Source organism: Triplophysa dalaica, chromosome 21 (assembly GCF_015846415.1).
Source record: "Triplophysa dalaica isolate WHDGS20190420 chromosome 21, ASM1584641v1, whole genome shotgun sequence".
In the NCBI taxonomy this organism is placed as follows: Eukaryota; Metazoa; Chordata; class Actinopteri; order Cypriniformes; family Nemacheilidae; genus Triplophysa; species Triplophysa dalaica.
The window spans coordinates 20,450,445-20,473,699 of NC_079562.1; the positions used below are offsets into that span (position 1 = coordinate 20,450,445).

General features: G+C 41.3%; 1 protein-coding gene across 6 annotated transcripts in view; it reads left to right on the forward strand.

Annotated features, from left to right (window-relative positions):
* col2a1b (collagen, type II, alpha 1b) overlaps nt 1-23,255 on the forward strand; it is a 72,698-nt gene that overhangs the window by 23,383 nt on the left and 26,060 nt on the right. For all 6 annotated transcript variants that reach the window (XM_056734340.1, XM_056734342.1, XM_056734343.1 and 3 more), the window contains 18 exons: nt 6,168-6,221; nt 6,512-6,565; nt 6,712-6,765; nt 7,092-7,145; nt 7,258-7,302; nt 8,458-8,511; nt 8,702-8,746; nt 8,850-8,903; nt 9,045-9,143; nt 9,415-9,459; nt 9,539-9,637; nt 14,505-14,558; nt 14,928-15,035; nt 15,132-15,185; nt 20,183-20,281; nt 20,369-20,422; nt 20,585-20,683; nt 20,763-20,816. In XM_056734340.1, coding sequence (XP_056590318.1) covers nt 6,168-6,221; nt 6,512-6,565; nt 6,712-6,765; nt 7,092-7,145; nt 7,258-7,302; nt 8,458-8,511; nt 8,702-8,746; nt 8,850-8,903; nt 9,045-9,143; nt 9,415-9,459; nt 9,539-9,637; nt 14,505-14,558; nt 14,928-15,035; nt 15,132-15,185; nt 20,183-20,281; nt 20,369-20,422; nt 20,585-20,683; nt 20,763-20,816 — 1,179 coding nt within the window. The remainder of the gene's footprint in view (nt 1-6,167; nt 6,222-6,511; nt 6,566-6,711; nt 6,766-7,091; nt 7,146-7,257; nt 7,303-8,457; nt 8,512-8,701; nt 8,747-8,849; nt 8,904-9,044; nt 9,144-9,414; nt 9,460-9,538; nt 9,638-14,504; nt 14,559-14,927; nt 15,036-15,131; nt 15,186-20,182; nt 20,282-20,368; nt 20,423-20,584; nt 20,684-20,762; nt 20,817-23,255) is intronic.

Below are 23,255 nucleotides of genomic sequence, written 5' to 3' on the forward strand. Positions count from 1 at the left end.
AAATTCTCTGAAACGCCTTATGTTACAGAAATGAACATAAAAATTCACGAAACAGCTCAGTGGACATTCCTGCAGTCAGCATGCCAATTGCACACTCCCTAAAAAGTTGCGACATCTGTGGCATTGTGCTGTGTGATAAAACTGCACATTTTAGAGTGGCCTTTTATTGTGGCCAGCCTAAGGCACACCTGTGCAATAATCATGCTGTCTAATCAGCATCTTGATAAACCACACATATGAGGTGGATGGATTATCTCTGCAATGGACAATTGCTCACTTACACAGATTTAGACAGACTTTTGAACAATATTTGAGAGAAATAACCCTTTTGTGTACATAGAAGAAGTCTTATAGTCAATAGTGGCAAAGGCTTCTGGGGGTAGTGTATGGAAGCAGGAGATCCGTTAAATATCAATCAGATAGATTATTAAGGGCTTTATAAACAAACCATTTGATTTTTTGAGATTTGATAGGAAGTCAGTGAAGTGAGCATAAGATTCATGTGACAGCAAGTGCTCCAGTGGACTTTGCACTGATATGTTGTGCAGCAGCACCAGCGACCTGAGTTCGAATCCCGGGTCGTGGTCCTTTCCCGGGTTCCGATTCCCTCTCTCTAATCCCATAATTTCCTGTCTCACTGTCCTGTCTATATAAGAAAAAAAGATGCGTGCGACATGATCGTGCTTGTGCTTCCCTGTAAAACGTTTGGCAGCAGCATTCTGTATTAGCTGAAGACGAGAAGTAGAGGACTGTGAGACACCAGTCCAGGAAAGATGAAACAAATCCATGAATAGCCATTTCAAATTTGTGCATGTATGAAAATGTCTTAACTTTGGCAATAAGGCCAATATGATAAAAACAAGGTTTAACAACAGCATTAATCTGCTTGTCAAATTTGAAACTGCTGTCTAGTAAAAAGCCCAAGTTTCTGGCACATTGGGTTTGGTATGGAGAAAGGAGGTCAAGCTTGAAGTTGAGATCACCGATCTCCTTGGTACCAAAGAGGATAGTAAAAAAAAAAATCATTAAGATTCAAAAAATGACTTGTTAACCATAGCTTTGGCTCATCAAAACACCCTTACAGTGGTTGTAGGAGATTATGCAGAAATAGGAGGAATATTTGCGTGTCATTGGCATATAAGTGAAAGGATACTCCATACTTGTATATGCTTCCTCTTTCCTCTATCTTTCACAAGGAAAACGGCAGTAAGCCGAGAATTGATCCTTGAGGAACACCACAGCCAAGAGACATGTTGGAAGAGCTGCAATGGTCTAAGATAACATTAAACCACTGTAACAAAGTTCAAGCTCTGAGGAAGAAAGGAGGCGGGGTCAGCGTGGCTGAGAAACGCAAGAATCTTTTATTTGGTTACTTCCGGTTTCACTTCCGGCATCAAACATTCACACTGTCTATTTATAGCTCTTCGTTGAGTAAGATTCCTTCCTTTTAGTCCTGGACACAACGTCTTGAGGCTTCTCCTGGGAGACGTTTCTCAGCCGTCTCTCTCTTCCTGTTTGCTTCCTCCGTCGTGCCTTAAAAGCGTCTCCTCGCCAATTACTAGAACAAGAAGCAGGTGTTTTCACTATAGCGTTGATCTGCTTACTTACCGTCGTTCTCCCGACACGCCTCTCTGGCGCAGACCGTGTCAGACCATGCCCCCCTTGCCACATACCCCCACCGCCCGACTCAGGCCGAGGCCCCATCCGGCCTGTAGCCTCATCCCCCCCCTCCGGGAGAGAAAGTCGGCCACCGCCATCTGAGTCCCCGGCCTGTGGATCACCTGGAATTTAAATGGTTGCAAAGCAAGGTACCAACGAGTGATCCGCGCGTTGGTGTCATTCATGCGGTAGAGCCATTGGAGGGGTGCGTGGTCCGAACAAAGCGTGAATTCCCGTCCCAGGAGGTAATAACGGAGGGTGAGGACCGCCCACCGAATCGCCAAACACTCCTTCTCGATGATGCTGTACTTCATCTCAGTCCGAGACAGCTTGCGGCTGATGTACAGCACCGGACGATCCTCCCCCTCTATCTCCTGGGACAGGACCGCGCCCACGCCCCTATCAGAGGCATCAGTCTGCAACAGAAAAGGGAGTGAAAAATCGGGAGAGTGCAATAACGGCCCGCCACATAGAGCAGCCTTCACCTGGGTAAACCCCTGCTGGCACTGCTCCGACCATTGGACGGTATCTGGTGCCCCCTTTTTAGTGAGGTCAGTCAGCGGGTTGGTGAGGTCCGAATAATTGGGTACAATATCCCGCCAGCCCCAGGAACTGCCGCACCTCCTTTTTGGTCTTGGGTCTCGGAGAGGTTGCAATTGCTGCTGTCTTATCAATTTGGGGACGCACTTCCCCGTGACCCAAGTGGAAACCCAGATACCTTACCTCTACTCGCCCAACCGCACACTTCTTCGGGTTAGCCGCCAGCCCCGCTCTCCTCAGCGAACTCAGAACCGCTCTCAAGTGCTGCATATGCCGCTGCCAATCATTACTATATATGATGATGTCATCGAGGTAAGCGGCAGCATATGCCGCGTGGGGTCTGAGTATACGGTCCATGAGATGCTGAAAAGTAGCAGGGCTCCGAATAACCCGAATGGAAGTGTGTCGAATTGGTGTAAGGCGAACGGCGTCGTAAAGGCTGTTTTCTCCTTGGATAAGGGAGATAGAGGGATCTGCCAATATCCTTTCATCAAATCCAATGTCGAATAAAAACGAGCCGTCCCTAGCCGGTCAAGTAATTCGTGGCATTGGATATGCGTCAAATTTCGACACAGCATTCACCTTGCGATAGTCCACACAGAACCGGACCGAGCCATCGGTCTTCGGTACTAAGACTATCGGGCTCGCCCAGTCACTATTGGACTCTTCTATTACCCCCATGTCCAGCATAACTTCTAATTCCTTCTGAACTACAATTTTGTTGTGTTCAGGTAACCTATATGGGCGACTGCGCACTACCGCACCCGGTTTTGTCTATGAGGTTTGTGCGGCCGGGCATGGGTGAGAACACATCTACAAACTCTGCCTGTAATTTTACAACATCCGTAAGCTGGGAGGACGAGAGATGATCTCCCCCTGGAGTCAGAGCGAGAGATTGCAATTTTATGTTCGCTTCTGGCCCGAGATCATCTACTCTACTCACTGTCGTTGCCTTGCATTACGGAGTTCAACTCACTCCATTTTTTGAGGAGGTTGATATGATAAATCTGATGTGCCCCACTCCTGTCCGATCGTACTACCTCTTAATTGAGATCTCCTATTCGTCGTGTGACCTCAAATGGTCCTTGCCACTTGGCGAGTAATTTAGAGGTGGACGTTGGGAGTAATACAAGCACTTTCTCTCCCGGTGAAAATTTTCATAGTCTGGCGCCTCTGTTATAATGTCTGCTCTGTCTGTCTTGTGCCTGTAACAAATTCTCCATAGAGAGCCGCCCCAGTGTATGGAGTTTTGTTCGCAGGTCCAGGACATACTGAATTTCGTTTTTACTCGCAGAAGGTCCGTCCTCCCAAGCTTCTCTAAAGACGTCTAAAACCCCGCGAGGTTGACGACCATAGAGAAGCTCGAAGGGGGAAAACCCCGTAGAGGCTTGGGGGATCTCGCGGACCGCAAATAACAGAGGTTCCAACCACTTATCCCAATTTTTGGCGTCTTCGTGTACGAATTTCCGGATCATGGTTTTTAACGTACGATTAAAACGTTCGACCAGTCCGTCTGTTTGTGGGTGATAGACACTGGTCCGAATCGTCTTAATCCCCAATAATCCGTACAGTTCGCGAAGTGTTCGTGACATAAACGCCGTGCCTTGATCTGTGAGAATCTCCTTAGGGATTCCCACACGGGAGATTAATCGAAACAGGGCGTCCGCAACACTCGTTGCTGAGATATTGCGCAGCGCCACTGCCTCAGGATATCGGGTTGCATAGTCCACAATGACTAATGCAAATCAATGTCCTCGTGCAGATCACTCTAACGGCCCGATCAGGTCCATACCAATTCGCTCGAAGGGGACCTGAATAAGCGGAAGCGGGCATAATGGCGCCCTTGGGGTGGCCGGTGGGTTTACCAGCTGGGATTCAGGACAAGACGCGCACCACCTGCGCACGTTCTCGTGAATGCCCGGCCAAAAAAAACGGGCAGTTAGGCGATTTAAAGTTTAGGAATGTCCCAGGTGACCCGCCATTGGACCCACCACCTGGAAAAGCATTTCCCGACGGCTCTTTGGTATGACCAACTGGGTTGTATCCTGCTTTGACTGAGTGTCCTGGGTCACTCTATACAACCGGTCTTTTAAAATAGCAAAATATGGGTAGGTCAGCGGTTGCGCAGGATGGAGAAGTTGTCCGTCGATCTTGCGGACCTGATCAAACGCATGTTTGAGCGTCTCGTCCCGAGACTGCTCCAGAGGAAAATCATCGCCCTGGGAGATATTTCTTTTCTCCACAGTGCTCCGTTCCTCTGGGGCTGTCGTCAGAGGTCCCGGCTCCACCTCTCCCATCTGCGCGACCGCCCCCCCCATCGCTCTTGGTTTCGCCCAGAAACATCCGCACATAAGTGTCCCAACAATGTCGAAAATGAAGGCCAATTTGTTCCCAAAATTAGCGGATGCCGGAGGTGCTTGTTAACAGCCACCTCTACACTATGTTTCTGTCCCCTGAATTGTATGGTCAAAGGCACCAAAGGGTAGTTCACCACGTCCCCGTGTACACACCTTATTTTAACCGCGCGGCTCGTATCCATTGCCTCAAATTGAATCAGGCCTTGGTGAATTGAGGTTTGGTTACACCCTGAATCCACCAACGCCTGATATATACCCCCCTAATACTCACAGGTATTTGGTACAGTCCATCCTGACCGAGGGCAGCCTGAGGGTTGTCGGGAGCCCGGATCATCATGCCGACCTCCATCATAGGACATCGGTCGACAAAATGTCCGGGGTCCCCACAACGCCAACAGGCCGGCCCAGGAGTCCCCGCCGCCCCAGCGGCATGAAGCAGACCCCCGAATTGGCGAGGAGAGGCTGACGAAGGGAAAGAGCTCCATATGGCCCCGCCTCTGGTGGGAACCGGGTTCGCGGCGCCGGACGCGGATAGAAGCTCCCCCTGGACCTGGGAAGTGGCACCGGTCTAGTAGAGATGGTAGAGCTAGAGGGAGAGAGAGAAAAAGATGTTGGGGTCGCGCCGACCCCTGAGCACGCCACCAATTGGTCCTCCGCCAGCTGGATGACCTGGGCCAGCGTCGTCGGGCGGTGACACTGGACCCATTGGGCGGTTTTCTTGAGCAACCACGCCACGAACTGCTCCAGCGTCAGCTGGTCAACGATGGTATCGACGGTAGTGGCCCCGGCCATCAGCCATCTGCGGCAGGCTGGTGAGCGAAGGCAAAAGGTTGGGAACGTTCCCCGAACTCCAGGGATCGGAACCGCTGCCGATGCTGCTCAGGACTCCGGCCAACCCGTTGGAGGATGGCCTTCTTGAGGTCCGCGTAGATCATGAGGTTCGCCACCGGGAGTTGTTGGGCAGCCATCTGGGCTTCTCCAGACAGGAGTGGGATAAGGCGGGAAGCCCAAGCGTCCGGCTGCCATCCGGATAGTTCCGCGGACCTCTCGAATAAGTCCAAGAAAGCTTCCAGCTCGTCCTGGGTTCCCATCTTATGCAACGGTACCGTCCCAAAAAGCGTGGATGGTGATGAGCCTCTATCCTGGCTCAACCAGCTCCGGAATGACTCGCGGTCCTCCTGCTGAGTCTGGACGAGAGCCTGGAATCGTGTCTCTTGATCCTCTCGAAGACGCAGCAGGGCCTGATGGTGTTCCTGGTGGAGACCAGCGAGTGAGGATATTACTTCCGCAAACGGCGATCCTGGCGGGGACTGCATGGCGGCGGGTCCTTCCTTTCTTCCCGGGTTTCGGCACCAGTGTAACCCAAAATAAAAAAATAAAATAAAAAAAGAATAAATCATTACAAACTGAGTGTGAAAGTATCTAACGTGGTTGCAGTTTTGCGGCCCTGGTCTAAAGATGAGCTCTATACTGTAAGTGAATGCTTTCAATGTGTGGGTCACAAGCATTTCTTTTAGTGTGTGTACTTATTTTTCAATAAAATTAGGTAAACATGTATAGCAGATCTATACAGAGCCTTTTACATGTTATGTTTCATTGTTGTTTCGATAGGGCTCAATGGGTCCCCGTGGCCCTTCCGGTCCCTCAGGAAAACCTGGAGATGATGTAAGTATTCCACCTCCTCACCATAATATCTTATATATTATTTCTACTGTTGGGAATATCACATAATAGTTCTCTGCAATGATGGGGTCTCCAGCTGTCTCTCCAGCCCACATGACATAACCCATTATGTGATTCGTCTTTGTGCCAGCAGAAAATGCTTTCAGTCAAGAAAATGCTTCTCATTTTTCCATCCATATGTCTCTGAATATTTCACAGGATATTCAGTGATATTTCACAATAGTTGCATCATGTAATTAGCTTCCAGCAACATGTTTGTTTGTTTGTTTAAGGGGGAAGCAGGTAAACCTGGTAAAAGTGGTGAACGTGGACCTCTTGGACCTCAGGTGAGTTCTTCAGTGTTTAAGGTTTTTTATAGCTGTGTGACGGCTCAAGCTTTTGTCCAGATGTGAGCGTCTGCTGTGGATGAAGGCCAGAGAAAGAAAGATGAGAAATTCGCCTCATACCTTTCTCTCTCTCTCTTGAAACACAGGGAGCCCGTGGATTTCCAGGAACACCAGGTCTACCTGGAATAAAGGGACATCGAGTTAGTGGACTTTTCTCTTTTTTTATTCTTTTGATGAAAGTCTTAATGCTGTTGGTTGGTCAGTAGCTCCGCTTCACGTATGAAAAAGTAGAGCTACCGTATGACCTTTTCACCATTTCATGTTAGTATTACAGCTCAACATACAGTTTTTAAACGCAAATGACATGAGACACTGGTGTGGTTAATATTGACATGATGTTTCATTGAAGGCTATGCCATATTGTGCTTAACACTGTATAGACTGAGACTGTATTCAGGATCTTAATCCCTCTAAAAGCTTGAAATAATAGTGATAACCTCTAAACCTGTGGTGTGTGTGTTTGTAGGGTTATTCAGGTCTTGAAGGTGCTAAAGGAGAATCTGGAGCTGTTGGAGCTAAAGTATAACCTGCACATATCTCATATGTTTCAAATTATCATCTTTCCACCGTCACGTGTGTGGTTGTTTTTAGTAGTTTCAGTCTCTCTTTCTTATTCTTTGCCTTTCTCTTAGGGTGAAGCTGGCTCGCCCGGAGAGAGTGGGGCTCCTGGACCAATGGTACGTGTTTGTACAGCTGCTAATCCAGCTCATACTACCACATTTCAGTCTCACCTTTATCAGACATTCACCAGCCAATGCAAAGTCCAATCAGAACTCTTCAAGAATCTACAACAAAACTTAAGAATTTAAAAGACAATAATATACATAAATTGATGACAAAACTTAAGGACCTCACAATGCTTGGGCCTGCCGTGACCCACCAGTACGGTATGAGAAAATGTTCATTCATCCCAGGGGATTGCACATACTTTAGGGTTAAAAAAATTATAAAATAGTGCAATGTGAGTTGCTTTGATAAAAGCGTCAGCCAAATGCATAAATGTAAATATAAATATAAGAAATGTTATGTAACAAATGATTTTAGTTTTCTATGTTGTTCATAAATATGTCGCAGGAAATTGTGGGAATATCAGTCTTCCCCATTCACATCTTGCTAGTATGATGTAAATAGGAGCCCGGAGGCAGAAAACTGCACTTTTTACATATGGTTGTGGTTGGTAAAACTGCACACTTTCAGTATCTCATGCTGTACTGATCTAAAACATCCAGCCTCTGCTGACATCAGGGACATCCATTTGATATGTTGTTATAGTTTAGTCATATATTATAATATCCCATATGATGTCACATTATTTGGCTAAATACATCATCATTATTTAGGACATTGTTAGACAGGTTATACATTGATTTTAGTAGTTCTTAATGAAAGAAAATAGATTAAATTACTTATTTCTATAATGTTCATTCATATGTTCACATTACTCTTTAACCTGTCCTTTGACATTATAGAAATTTTTATGGAATAAATGATTTTCGAGCTGTCACTGTTGCAAGCACAGATTTACATTCATAGAGCAAGAATCACTTTTAAGTGAGCTACTTTTAACTGATGCTTTGAGAAGTTTTTAGGACAAGGACTTTTATTCTTGGGACGTAACAGTACTCTTCCCACCCCTAATATAGCCCATGATTAAGTCTTAGAAGAATATTTTGCTTTTTGTATATTTTGTAAAAAAACTGAAGGAATCAGTTTGGCTTTTCATAATACATTGGACAGCTTTTCAGTTGTGGACGATTTACTAGAAGTTTGCACCATCACTGGTATTGGTGTCAGAATCTGAGTTCATTTGTGTGTGATGTGTGTTTTTTTAGGGTCCTCGCGGTCTGTCTGGTGAACGGGGACGTCCAGGACCCTCAGGAGCTGCTGTAAGACCCTCTCTCTGCCTCTCATTTGATAAACACTATACTGTTAATGCTACACTTTACAACTTAACATACAAATAAATACATTGAAAACTGTCTCCCATGAAAATGTTATATTGATACTATCCAGTCATCTCAGAAGTGTGTTGTAGTTTTGTTAGCATTTTAAATGTTTTCTGTTGTATTTGAACAGGGCGCTCGTGGAAATGATGGTTTGCCCGGTCCCGCTGGTCCTCCGGTATATTCTCTCATCACAGTATCTCTTCGTCAATGTGTTTTAGGAAAGCAGTGGTGTATTTACAGATAATAAACATGTGTAAGTGTTTTTGGTGTGCTAACAGGGTCCAGTAGGCATAGTCGGCGCTAATGGTTTCCCAGGATCCCCTGGGACGAAGGTGGGACATTTCTTAATTCGTCTATTTTTATCACAAGCTCAATAAAAGAAAAGCTTCACGCACATTTGTTAAACCAGTTATACTTCAAAGATGCATTGGCATGAGTGAAGAAAATGTATGGTGCAAATGTTTGTTTTTAAGGGTGAAGCAGGTCCCACTGGTGCCCGTGGACCTGAGGGAGCACAAGGACCTCGTGGAGAGTCGGGCGTCCCGGGAGCTCCAGGGCCTTCTGGACTGTCCGTGAGTAATCATACACGTCACCCTAGGGATGCTGTTTGATGGTTCACCTTTTGACCAAAGCACTGAACACAAGTGTTCTTTTATCCTAAATAACCAATGGTGGAACTAAACGACAAGTGAAATGCTGATGTTTTAGCAGTCTCAGTCCAGATTCCTCTCACAATCATTCAATATCACAGTGGTGGAATAAACATGTTTATTTTGTTCTGTGAGAGATGACATTAGGATGCAACAAGCTGCTGACTGTTGAATCTTGTGTCTGAATGTGTAGGGTAACTCCGGTACTGACGGCAACCCCGGCGCCAAAGGATCGGTGGTGAGTACATTGTGTTTGTTCATAGGTTATATACTCTGAATATTTATAATGTTCACACATACTCTGTCCCCTCCTGTAGGGCGCTCCTGGTATTTCCGGTTCTCCTGGTTTTCCGGGTCCTCGCGGCCCTCCTGGACCTCAGGGAGCAACCGGTCCACTCGGACCAAAGGGACAGTCTGTGAGTTTCCACATGTTAAATATTTGTTCATTATTTACACCTGATGTCGTCATGCATGTGTTAATAATGGGTCATAATAGACTTTCTGTGCTAAAACTTGTAAAAGAGTTGATGATTTTACGTGCAGCACACCGGCATAGATCAACACCACGCATCAGGTGACCCGACTAAAGTTCCCTTGTCCTCACCTTGTTCTGTTTCTGATCTAACATAAGATTGGATCTCAACCTTATGGACTTGATTTGAGTTTGTTTTTTAACATTTATTTTACCAGGAAAAGCACATTGAGATTTAAAATCTCTTCTACATCCATACATGCACACATTATCAACACAACAAAAATTAAATCAAGTTTTAAACTAAAATCAAACAAAGCATATACAAGCAATTTCAGCTTCCATTTTGTATAACATTGTTTAAAAAAATCTTACAAAACCAGCTCCCTAAATTGTAACCTGAATTGCAAGTTGTTCCAGGCAGTCGATGTCACAAACTGTTGAACATGGGGGGTAAAAGAAAGAGAGTTGTCAATTAAAATTCCAAGAAATTTATACTGAGAGACCCTTTAAAAAGTGACTGATGGAAGGCCATGACTTTTTGTTCGTAATCATCATGAGCGTTGTCTTGTCTGCATTTAAAACCAGTTTTAATTCAAATAAATTACGCTGCACTATATTAAAAGCAAGCTGCAACTGAGAAAGTGCTAGATTAGGTGAAGATGCTGAACTATAAATAACTGTATCATCAGTATATTAATGAAAATGTGCATTTTGCTCATTCTGATCAATATTATGATTATATAAGGTGAATAGAAGTGGTCCTAAGAACGACCCCTGAGGTACACCTTTATACATTGACTGCAATTGAAACGAAACCTCTCCCTGTACACACTGAGATCTTCTTGAAAGATAATTACTAAACCAGCCAATAGCATATTTTGAAAATCCAACACTGACTTGTCTTTGAATCAGTATACTATGATCAACAGTATCAAAAGCTCAATTTAGAAAGCTGCGCTGTAATTTGCAGAGGTGGGGACAAGTCCAAGCAAGTCTCAAGTCTTAACCATCAAGTCTCGAGTCAAATATCAAGTCACAGTTTAGACGAATCAAGCAAATGAAGTCCAGGGTTCATCCTAAGCAAGTCAAGTCGAGTCCTGATAAGTTTCAAGTCAAGTCGCAGTACTAAAATAAAAGGGGTTAAAAATGTCTATACATGTTTATTTTTGCGCAGAAAAGATGAATTTATATACATATATTAAGAAAAATCTATTGTAAATATAAATTAATTTTAAGTGATGATCACTTGTCAATGTATGTGCTCAAAGTTACATATTTTCATATGTTTACATAGACACAGAAATGGAAATACTTGTATCTGACAAGAATGTAAGACTTAAGCATTTATACAGGCTATGAAGCGTATAAAAAAGTATTGTGACTAAAAATCTGCCTAAAATATGTAATATATATATGATGCTATAATATTGTGCTGTCCATTATAGGGCACATTAGGGAATATACATCTAGTGATGGGAATCTCGGATCATTTTATGACTTCGTTCTTGAATCTAGTTAATCAAAATGAACAGATTTTTTTCTGCAGAATATGAATTAAATGTATGTTAATATAGCCAAGTGACGAAGTTATGATGCTTAATTGTCATCTCTGCGGTGGATGCGCAATATGCATGTTTCATACTTAATATATAATCTGAGAATATTTGTTTTCTATTTGAACTGGTTTCATTATTTCACAACACAAAACGTTTTGTTGTTATTGTGAGTATACACAAAAAAATGTAGACACTGATAAGGTTCGAAGGATGAAAGTATGCTTGTCAGTATGACCGAAAAGGTTTTAAAGAGTTTTTAAAGTACAAGTGATCGCACTGGCGCTTCCATTAGAATGTCATGCAGTATAAGCGAGCTGCTGTTTAGCTTCCAAACACAGTCCACACGAACATGATGTGCACATTTAATATAGACATTAGCCTACATGTAATATAGAGAAGCCCCTTCATTTTAAAATGCCATCCAAGATTAAAATTCAGGCTACGCCACTGTTATAGCCATATTCCCCAATACATCTATATGAGATGATACATAGGCCTATGAGGTATGATCGATGATCACATTTCTAATACTAATAAAAAACAACCAAGGCCAAATTATGACAAACAGAAATGATTATTTCATCACATTCGTAATGGTTGTATTACATTTACTATGAAGAAATTACTGTCTTACATTTCGTTGTTGGATGAAATTTGACGTTGTGGTTGTGTGTCAGATATTCTTGCGTTGCATACTCTGCATCTGGCAAATCTTTTCCTATTGGCACGGTCCAGTTCAAAGTCCTTATAGCTGAACGTGACTGTTTGTGGAGCTCGACTGTTGTCTGCCATGTTTGGCGCGGTTTGAGTTGTTCAGTGTTAAAGGCACAGGCGCTAATTAGTGCTGCTGAGTCACAATAATTATTTTAAAACGAATTGTATTACTTTATTTTTACTTTATTAAAGTTCAAATCATTGTTGAGTTTTCCACTTTAAGTCAATTCCAGTCTCAAGTCACTTCCTCTCAAGTCAAAGTCAAGTCATTTTCTTACTTCAATCAAGCAAGTCCCAAGTCCTGAAAATTGTGTCTCAAGTCACCCGAGTCAAGTCATGTGACTCGAGTCCCCCACCTCTGGTAATTTGTATTATCAACAGATTCTATGAAATCGTTTAAAACTTAAGACTGGCGTATTAGTCTGAAGCCTGATTGAAAGTCAGACAGGATATTATGTACAGTATTAAAATCCTTCACTTGTTTCTGACAAAAGTTTCCAATATTTTGGCCAACACCAATAGCTTGGAAATGGGCCGGTAATTATTCAAATTTGTAGAATCTCCACTTTTAAACAGCCTAATAACATAAGTGTCAGGGCTGTGTGGCGACAAAGAACCCAGATGCAGGCAACGATTTAGGGAGGTAACAAACAGGACTTTAATTGATGAATAAAAACCCTATGGTAACAGAACAAGAATTCAAACCAAAACACTTCCCACAAGGGGGCAAAAAATAATCTAAATACAAACAGCGACACAATGTCTTCAATACAGCAAGACAAGGAAAGACAAGGCAAACACAAAAAACGAATGGGCACAGGACAATAGACATGAGGGCATTTTAAAGGGAGACTAACAAAGGATAATTAACAAAGGACATGTGTAGGCAATAAAAAACACTGAAGGGAAACTATAACAAGCAAACAATGTCATAGCTTTCTCACACTGGACACGTTGGTCTGTCATGATCCTGCCTCAAGACTGAGAATACTATGAGTAGGAGTGGCAGAATCATGACAATAAGTAGATTTCCATATTAATGGTATTTCATTTGTGACAAGAGAAAGGTTTAAATGTGTGTCAAAGGTGGCGCAATTAACTCTGCTACTAACTTTCAAAATAAGGTTCCAAATTGTCTGGAGCAGCTGGTTTTGAAGTATCTAAAATTTTGAGGCCTTTGCACACCTCAGAGCTTGTAATAGGTGAACATTTAAACTAGACATAAGTCCCTCAGATTGTTCTATGGCAGGGTTCATCAGGGTATCCTTAGATGAATTAATCCAAAAAAACAGAAGCTATGAAATGTTTATCAAAAGAATTAAGCATTTTAACTTTATCAGTGATTGGATGCGAGCCTTTTATAATACAAGGTGGAAGTTTCAAATCCCTATTATTTACAGTTAATGATTTAATAGTTTTAAAGAAACGTTGTCATTTTTTTTAAATCTAAGCTTTAGCTTTTCTTATCGCTACTGTACATGCATTGCACAGTCTTCTAAAATTAAGCCAACTGCATTTGGATCTGTTTTCCTAGCTTTTACCCATGCCAGATTTCACTCATGGAGCATATTGGATAAAAAAGGAGTTAACTATGCATTATTTTCGACCTTTCACCCCATTCCTTTTGAAGGGGGCATGTTTGATACTACTGTAGAAAAACAAGCATAGAAATATTCCCATGCTTTAATAAGGACTGGTATTAAAGTAATATTTTCTTACTATAAGCCAATAACATCATGAAGGAAAGAATGCTCAGAGAAGTGTCTCATGTCTCGCTTCATTATAATACACTATTTGGTTTTAGGGATTTTTCGTGTCTCTAACTGTCAATAGAAATGTCATTTTCTAATACAGATTTGCTCAGCTAAGTTTCTGTTAAAACAATCACATCCACATCAGTTGATTGTGCCCAAATACGCATCATATCCATTTTAAGAACATTTAAAGGATAAAACCAAGCCCATGGCATAATAGAAATATGCAGGTGTGTCAACACTTGAGGCAAAATCTGAAACTGGTCCTGGGTTAGTATGAACATTACCAGAAATCATAAGTTATAGAACTATCAAACACTTCCTCTTAAATCATTTTATAATAAAATTATCTCTGGAATTTGCATGAATAAAATTTAAAATTTACAATGAATACTTGTACTACTAAGAAAATGTAAAATGGTCCTGTAGTGCCATAACACAGGTTAAAGGAACCAGGTCCATACTGAAAAAAACAGGAAAACTGATTTTAAATGCTTGGTTTGTCTCGGTTGAGAAACACTGCAATAAAGGAACACAAATATTGGACAAAAAAGAAAACATTGGACATGCCGAGGTGTCAACCTGAAATGTATTTAAGAGCGATAGAGAAAGATATCATAACTGTGATTGGTTGACTTTTAGGGTTGTTTTTCATCCTTCTTGTGTCGTCATGCTGAAATGTAATTTCATTCACATTTCATAAACCTTTCATGTTTGATTCTGAAGTGAGGGGTGTAGACTTTCTGAGGGTAATAGATGGTGTTTGTGTTTGTGTGTCCTATAGGGTGATTCAGGTCTGGCTGGGTTCAAGGGTGAAGCGGGTCCTAAAGGAGAGATTGTAAGTCATATTCTTTATTTTTTTAATTTATGACCGCATGACAACAATTCAACATGGAGTCACGATGATTTTCAAACTGAGGGACAAATACAAATGTTCAAGAGTGAAAATGTAAAAAAGCAATGAGAAGATCATCATTTTACTTGATTATATATACGTTATTGTTTAAAATGACAGACTTTCACTTGACTGAATTATTTTTCATTGATGAGTTTTTCTGGCTTTCTATGTGTTCAGCGTCATACAGTAGGGGGCACTATTACTCATCTTCTGAAAGCATTGACTGATCCTTAAACATGTGAATGCTCCGTCTATGTTGTGATCATTGATATAAGATGAATGAAACGGTCTTCACTGTGCTTTCTTTAGGGTAATGCTGGGCCTCAAGGTGCCCTGGGTCCGGCTGGAGAGGAAGGTAAGCGAGGACCCAGAGGAGAGCCCGGCGCTCTCGGACCCATCGGACCATCTGGAGAGAGAGTAAGATGACAAACCCTTTGTAGCTGAAGTGTGTGTGTGTGTGTGTGTGTTGTTGATTAGACGAGGTAGTTTGACGTTCACTGTTGTTTTCTGTAGGGAGCTCCTGGTAACAGAGGTTTTCCTGGACAAGACGGTTTGGCAGGTCCAAAGGTGAGATGTCTTTACAGTTGCTGAATGTTTATTTGGAGCATTTGTTCAGACACCTGGTGCCCATTCTCCCTTAGTTTGGTTTGTTTGTGCATGTATGAACACAGCAGTCACGCTCAGACCCACAGAGAAAATAGCTCAAAGATGACCTGAACGAGGTGACACCAGCCTATCTGAGAACAAACTTTGAAATGTAATAGATGAAGTAATGTACAGTGAACACCTGCTGTTAACAAACAGAATCACTGAAGAAAACAAGAACAGATAACACACAACAACTACAACTTATTTACAGTCATGCTCAAACGGTTTTTGCCAAATGAGAGATGTCCCTGGGTCAACAAACCCTGAACTATCCTTGGTGTACAAGCCCCTTCAACCCTAGTTGTACGCTTAAACTTCACATGAACTGTAAACTCAAATCTGATTGGTTGATTGAAATGAAAAGGACATGTTTGACTTGACAAAATCTAATCACACAACCTTTTAACTTCTAAATCAAATCCATAAAAGCAGATTGTGGGCTCGCCTCACAACTACTAAGACACTGTTCACAAGAGCAAAGCAATGTGTCATTTACAAATACTGTAACACCGCATATGAACCAAACATGATGTGATTCATACCATAAGCAATTTGTTTGTCCATTCCATACACAAAAAAAGTTGCGTCAAGCGACAATCCGCCACAAAACACAGCCAATCAGAACACTTTTTCTCTGTCCATGCACCACGCTCTGTCCAAGTTCATTGGCCTTTTAAAAGTACATTCAGAGATGATAGTGTAACGGCCACCTATGTCTAATGTGGATGACGTCTGTTGTGTATGCACGCTGCTCCTGCATCAGAGTTTGAGTGGTACAGCTGTGATGGTCGCTCTACCACTGACAATGTGTGTTCCTTTTCTGTGTGACGGATCCGGAGGGTTTCCTTCCCATTTCTACACCACTATAAAAGTGTGCGGGGTGTTTAACCAATGGACTCATGTCTTTCTTCCTCGGTTTTACCTGGGTGACGTTGGCTTAAACTCTCTGGCCCGCTGTTACAATAGGTTCACAAGATCAAACCCCATTCTGTCGACACAGCGTTAAGAGACGGACAGAAAGGGAACCTGTTTTGTCTAGTATTTTTGTAAGCAAAGATTTCCACATGCTAAATAAAATCCTAAATGAATGTAAAGAGTTGTGAAAATGGGAAAGGCATCCGATCTGCGTAGAGTGGCAGCACTTAAACTTGCTGCAGTGACTCCTGTCACTAATGTTCATCAAAGAATAAAAGAAAAGAGCAATTCAGTGTATTTTGTAGCTTTAATTCTGTATTTAATTTAGAACAAAGCATTAAAGACTGTAAAGTGCTTGAGAATTTCATTCAATTTCTATATATTTCCTAACTGTTAGACGTGAGAGCTCTCACTTATACTAGTCGGAATGTTGGCTTTCATTCATAAAATGACGTTGTTGAAGAAATCTGATGTTTCTACATTATTGGAAGATTAAACGTGAAATTTTGGAACGTAAAAGTATATTTAAAAACATGTCACGTTTATTTATACAGCACTTTTGAATTCAACCGAAGTTGACCAATGTGCTGCACAATTTAAAGAGATCTAAAATGAATATAAAAAAGAATAAAAGGAAAAGACAGCATACATAAAAGACATACACAAGATCAATTACAGAAAGCCAGGTCAAAGAAGTATGTTTTCAGCAGAGACTTCAAAATGGAAGGATTGGGGGCCGTTCTAATGGAAAGGGGCAGTGCATTCCAGCAATAGAAAATGCACCATCGCCCCTTGATCTTAACATAGACTTTGGGATACACAGTAATCTCTGGTTTGATGACCAAAGAGAAACAGTGGACCTATATTCAGTTAAAAGGTCTGATAAATAAGAGGGAGCCAGACCATTTAATGCTTTAAACGCTAATAAAATAATTTATAAATCAATTCTATAGTGCACGAGCAACCAGTGTAGGGTATGTAGAACTGGAGTAATGTGCTCAAACTTTGTGGTACTTGTTCAAAGTCGAAAGTCGATTGACCAATGGTGAAATATAGGGAGTTGCAGTAATCCAATCTAGATGTAATAAAAGCGTGGATGACTTTTTTTAAACATTTTTCTGGACAAGTAAGGCTTTGCATTAGCAAGAATTCAAAGCTAAAAAAGCAGAACTTTACTACCATATTAATTTGGGTTTTTTCAGGAGGTCAAATAACATAGGTTTGTATTTGGTGTGGTTGTGTCCGGCTGACCAAACACTATAATTTCCATTTTTCTTCATTAAAAGTCAAGAAGTTTAGCGATTTCCAGGCTTTAACATGTAAAGTGTATTCAAATCATTAAAGCTTTGCTTTAGGGGCAGATAGATGTGGGTGTCGTCAGCATAAGAGTAGAACAACAGACCATATATTAAGTAGAGTCAGGATGAGTAAATATAGGTTAAAAAGGATGGAAACCAGAATGCATCCCTAGGGTACACCATAAGATCAGGAGGCCACCTCAGAGGCAGAATGTTATGTGTGCTTAATCAGATTATTTGATTTAATCGATTGACAGCATATACAGTATATGTTTATGTATGTATACTATACAGTACATGTAAAAAAAATCTATATGAAAAGATAATATTTAGTTATTATGAAATGCATTTTATCCAGACAAATCACTTACAGTTGAAAGAAAAAGTATGTGAACCCTTTGGGCTTACTTGGATTTCTTCATAAATTGGTCATAAAATGTGTTCTGATCTTCATCTAAGTCACAACAATAGAGAAACACAGTCTGCTTAAACTAATACCGCACAAACATTATACGTTTTCATGTTTTTATTGAACACAACATGTAAACATTCATAGTGCAGGGTGGATAAAGTATGTGAAACACTAGGCTAATGACTTCTCCAAGAGCTAATAGGAGCCAGGAGTCAGCCAACCTGGGGTCCAATCAATGTGATGAGATTGGATGTGTTGATTAAAGCTGGCCTGTCCAATAAAAAACACACACCAGTTTTGAGTTTGCTGTTCTGAAGAAGCGTTGTCTGATGTGAACCATACCTCGCACAAAAGAGCTCTCAGAAGACCTACGATCAAGAATTGTTGACTTACATAAAGCTGGAAAGGCCTACAAAAGTATTTCTAAAAGCCTTGATGTCCATGTGTCCACAGTAAAACAGATTGTCTACAAATGGAGAAAGTTCAGCACTGTTGCTACACTCCCTAGGCGTGGTCGTCCTGTAAAGATGACTGCAAGAGCACAGCGCAGAATGCACAATGAGGTGAAGAAGAATCCTAGAGTGTCAGCTAAACACTTACAGAAATCTCTGGCACATGCTAACATTTTTGTTGACAAATCTACAATAAGGAAAACATTAAACAAGAATGGACTTCATGGGAGGACACCACGGAGGAAGCCACTGCTGTCCAAAAATAACATTGCAGCACGTTTGAAGTTTGCAAAAGAGCACCTGGATGTTCCACAGCACTACTGGCAAAACATTCTGTGGACAGATGAAACCAAAATTGAGTTGTTTGGAAAGAACACACAACGCTATGTGTGGAGAACAAAAGGCACAGCACACCAACATCAAAACCTCATCCCAACTGTGAAATATGGTGGAGGGGGCATCGTGGTTTGGGGCTGCTTTGCTGCCTCAGGCCCTAGACGGATTACTGTCATCGATGGAAAAATGAATTCCAAAGTTTATCAAGACATTTTGCAGGAAAACTTAAGACCATCTGTCCGCCAACTGAAGCTTAACAGAGGATGGACGATGCAACAGGACAACGACCCAAAGCATAGAAGTAAATCAACAACAGAATGGCTTCAACAGAAGAAAATACGCCTTCTGGAGTGGCCCAGTCAGAGTCCTGACCTCAACCCGATTGAGATGCTGTGGCATGACCTCAAGAGAGTGATTCACACCAGACATCCCAAGAATATTGCTGAACTGAAACACTTTTGTAAAGAGGAATGGTCCAAAATTTCACTTGACCGTTGTGCAGGTCTGATCTGCAACTATAGGAAACGTTTGGTTGAGGTTATTGCTGCCAAAGGAGGGTCAACCAGTTATTAAACCCAAAGGTTCACATACTTTTTCCACCCTGCACTATGAATGTTTACATGTTGTGTTCAATAAAAACATGAAAACGTATAATGTTTGTGCGGTATTAGTTTAAGCAGACTGTGTTTCTCTATTGTTGTGACTTAGATGAAGATCAGAACACATTTTATGACCAATTTATGAAGAAATCCAAGTAAGCCCAAAGGATTCACATACTTTTTCTTTCAACTGTATATACTGGCTGACAGGTCACATGTGCTCAAATACAGGAGATAAATACAATCAAACTGTCGTTTCTCACTATATTCTCATAATGTATGTGTGACAGTGATTGATGATAATGTATTTAATTATTGGTAGTTTAATGCATGTTCACCTTAAATATTCTACAAAAAAAAACTGGTTGGCTGCTTTGAGCTGCTTCTTCAGTCTGGTTTTATGTTATCAAGCTGCTTTTATCATTTCATGAAAAGTTTTCAAATGTGTTCTATTTTCCCCATTTTAGTCTATGGAACAAACGTGCCTTTCAGTTTTCTTCTTTCCACTGTATTATAACTGGGTTGATGTGTTATATGTAGAGATATGTGTGTACACATGTCATATCGCACAGCAAATCACAAATAGACCCACTGTAGCTTACTGAGATTTCAAGATATTCTTTTCATTTTGTTCATCCCTTGTTTGCATTATTTAAATAATAGTTTCTTATATATAATCAACTGTGACTCACTTTGCATGCCGTCACTGCTGGTGTGGACAAAAAATCTAAATGACATGAGAGAATTAATAGATGCATCATCAAACACATGTCAACTATTGAAACTCACATCAGCAGATAGTCGACCTGTTGATTTCTGCACATCACAAGCCTGACCAGCGACCTGCGAATGTTTATGACAACAACCCTGTCATGTGTTGTGGTGTCGTGTTATTGTGTCGCAGGGCGCTCCAGGTGAGCGTGGAGCTCCAGGAGGATCAGGTCCTAAAGGAGCCAGCGGTGATCCCGGACGGCCTGGAGAACCCGGTCTGCCCGGTGCCAGAGTAAGTCATTCTTTCACACAAACATTTCCTCAAACATGGTATTTGTCAGACTCACTCACAGGCGTGTGTGTGTGTGTGTGTGTGTAGGGTCTGACGGGACGTCCCGGTGATGCTGGCCCACAAGGGAAAGTTGGTCCATCTGTGAGTACACAGCATTGATGCTTTTATTCTGTCAGACTACACTTGTGTTGTTGTACTAAACCTGCCGAGGGCAAATGAAATATAAAAGATAAAGAGGTACATATGGTTGGAACACATTAACGGATGTGTTGTTTTTCTCTGGTGTTCCTGTCGTTCATGTAGGGAGCTCCTGGTGAAGATGGCCGTCCCGGATCCCTCGGCCCTCAGGGTGCACGTGGTCAGCCTGGAATCATGGGATTCCCCGGACCCAAGGGTGCCAATGTAAATACCGCATAATGTTTGTGTTGTGTGAAGGTGAACATAAGTCGGACATGTCACATGTGGTGTTTCTTCTCATCAGGGTGAGGCTGGGAAAGCGGGAGAGAAAGGACTCGCCGGAGCTCCTGGTTTACGTGTAAGTAACTCATGTCAACACATCTGCGATGCTTATCTTCAGAACACTCTCTACTTTAGTCCTACTAAGGTGAAGGTGAAACCTGTCCATCCTAAAACATCAAAAAGAAACACAAATGCAAAATAACATAGAAATCTGAATTAAAAACAGGAATGAAACATACTGAAAAGAATCTGTTGGGTTGACATAATAAATCTGTTGCAAGTTACGTTTACTCATCGTCCTTTATTAATATTCAAGTTTCCCAATTAATTGTGAATGTTAAACAGACACGATTTTTATATGTTCAAGTTTTATTCTTTATGTTTGTTAAACACTAACTTTATGGATATAAAATCACACTTCATGAAGAAAATAGATCTCTCTTATAAAAACCATGTTGGGAAATATAAATCATCTGCCCAGTTTATTTATGTAGTCCCAACATGTAACATCATGTTCAAAAAATCATGTTGTGACAATTTTTATTTTAAATTGTGTTGAACTTAAATGAAGTAAATTGGGTCAATATTCATAGTGTTCCAGTGAAAACGGGAATGTAAGGTGTAGACTGTAAAACAGAATATTGTTGTGAGGTGTGCAGTATGTTTGATGTGTTACCCAGTGCTGCGTGTTCCATCATTGAGGAGTGAGCTAAACACTTATGGGCTAGTTGCATGAAGCCACCATATTAGATTTCCCATCAGCGTGTGTGGGCATGTTAACTTCCGGTCGTATAACACTATATGTGAAACTAAGGATTTTTATCAGGCGTTTTGTAGATAAAAAGAACAAAGGAATATATCAGTGATACGACAGAAAGTCCTCGGTACATTGCTCAGGACCTCGTTGAGCCAAGACAACTCAACAAAACAGCAAAAAAGCTGATGATGTTTTCTACCAGCCTACGCAACACCCCACGTTCCTCCACTTATCACATCTTCTTTAAGCAAAACAACAATAAACTCGTATGCCCATACATTTTGATGTTCTTCTTAATCCCCCAATGAATTGTGTTCAGGGACTTTGGTTAACCACATGAGCATGGACTATAGAGCAAGCTTTCCCGTAGCTCAGTGGAAAGAGCATTGCGTTAACAGCGAAGGGCATGGGTTCGATCCCAGGGGATTGCACATACCTATATATATATATATATATATATATAAATGTAAAGGATAATGCAATGGAAGTCGCTTTGGATAAAAGCGTCTGCCAAATGCATAAATGTAAACGGGGAGGTAATGAGTAAAAGTCTTTTTTGCGGTGTTGGCTTAACCAGGTACTCAGCAATGTTAAGAGGTTTGTCTGTCATGTCAATGATATACTGTATCAGTTTCTTACTTTTGTCTAAAAAACGCTGATATTTGCCGGTTCGAAATATATTTGTTATATGAGGGTAAATAAGCCCGCCCACACTCGCTGATCAGAAACCTAATATGGCGGCTACATGCAACTAGCCCATTGTTAGACACTTGTGAAAATAAAACTACTTTCCTGCAGAATGTCTCAGCCAATGGCCTTGTGGGCAGTGCTGTGACACATGTGCCGATGTTCAGGCGACCAGAGTTTGAGTTCCGGCTTGTGATTCTTTCCTGATCCCCCCCATTCACTTCCTGTACGGTACTAAAACGCCTAAAAATAATCGTTCCTCTGGGATAAGACATCACTGGACATCAGTCTGAAAACCTTTAGTTAAGGAAAACAAAATTGTGATTTGTTCCCTCAGTTTAACAATCCGTATCTATAGATCGAGAGTATCTAACCGAACTCACAAGTTCCTGATCCACGCCCTCAGTTTTGTAAACTTTTAAAATGTTACTTAGGGCACATTATTATGATGTTATCACACAAATAAACATTTATAAATAATTATAATAATGTCAATAATTGTCGCTGTTCAACAGAAGCCTTGAATATAATATTTTAAACAGTAATATTATTGTTGTGTTCTGGAATAATTGTATTCTGAGTGTTGCCACTAGAGGGCAGTCACATTCATATAGGGGGAGGAAGGGGGTTGTGAAGAAGTGAGTTGCATGTATCACTGATAAGAGAATTGCTACGCTGTCTGATTAAAAAGATCGTGGTAGATATTCTGAATGGCATTGTTTTCTTACATATATAACAACATAACAATTATAAAATCATGCGTATTTGAGGACTTTTATGTATTCGATGGGCAGAGAAGAATTTGTCATGTGTCACATACATTCCAAACGGTCTGTGTGTAGCACTTCATCTTTTATAACATTGCGCTACAATAAACTTTATAACTTGTGTAATGTGATTGACTAGAACATTATAAAAGGCTTTAATGTGCCATGATGGAAAGCGTTTTCTTATACAGATTTTCTAAATAAAACACTTGGAATGCTTTAATTTTTTGTTCTGAAATGGGCTGCGTTTCCCAAAAGCCTTAAGTTAATCTTAGAACCATTGTCACCAAAAGCAGCCCTGTAC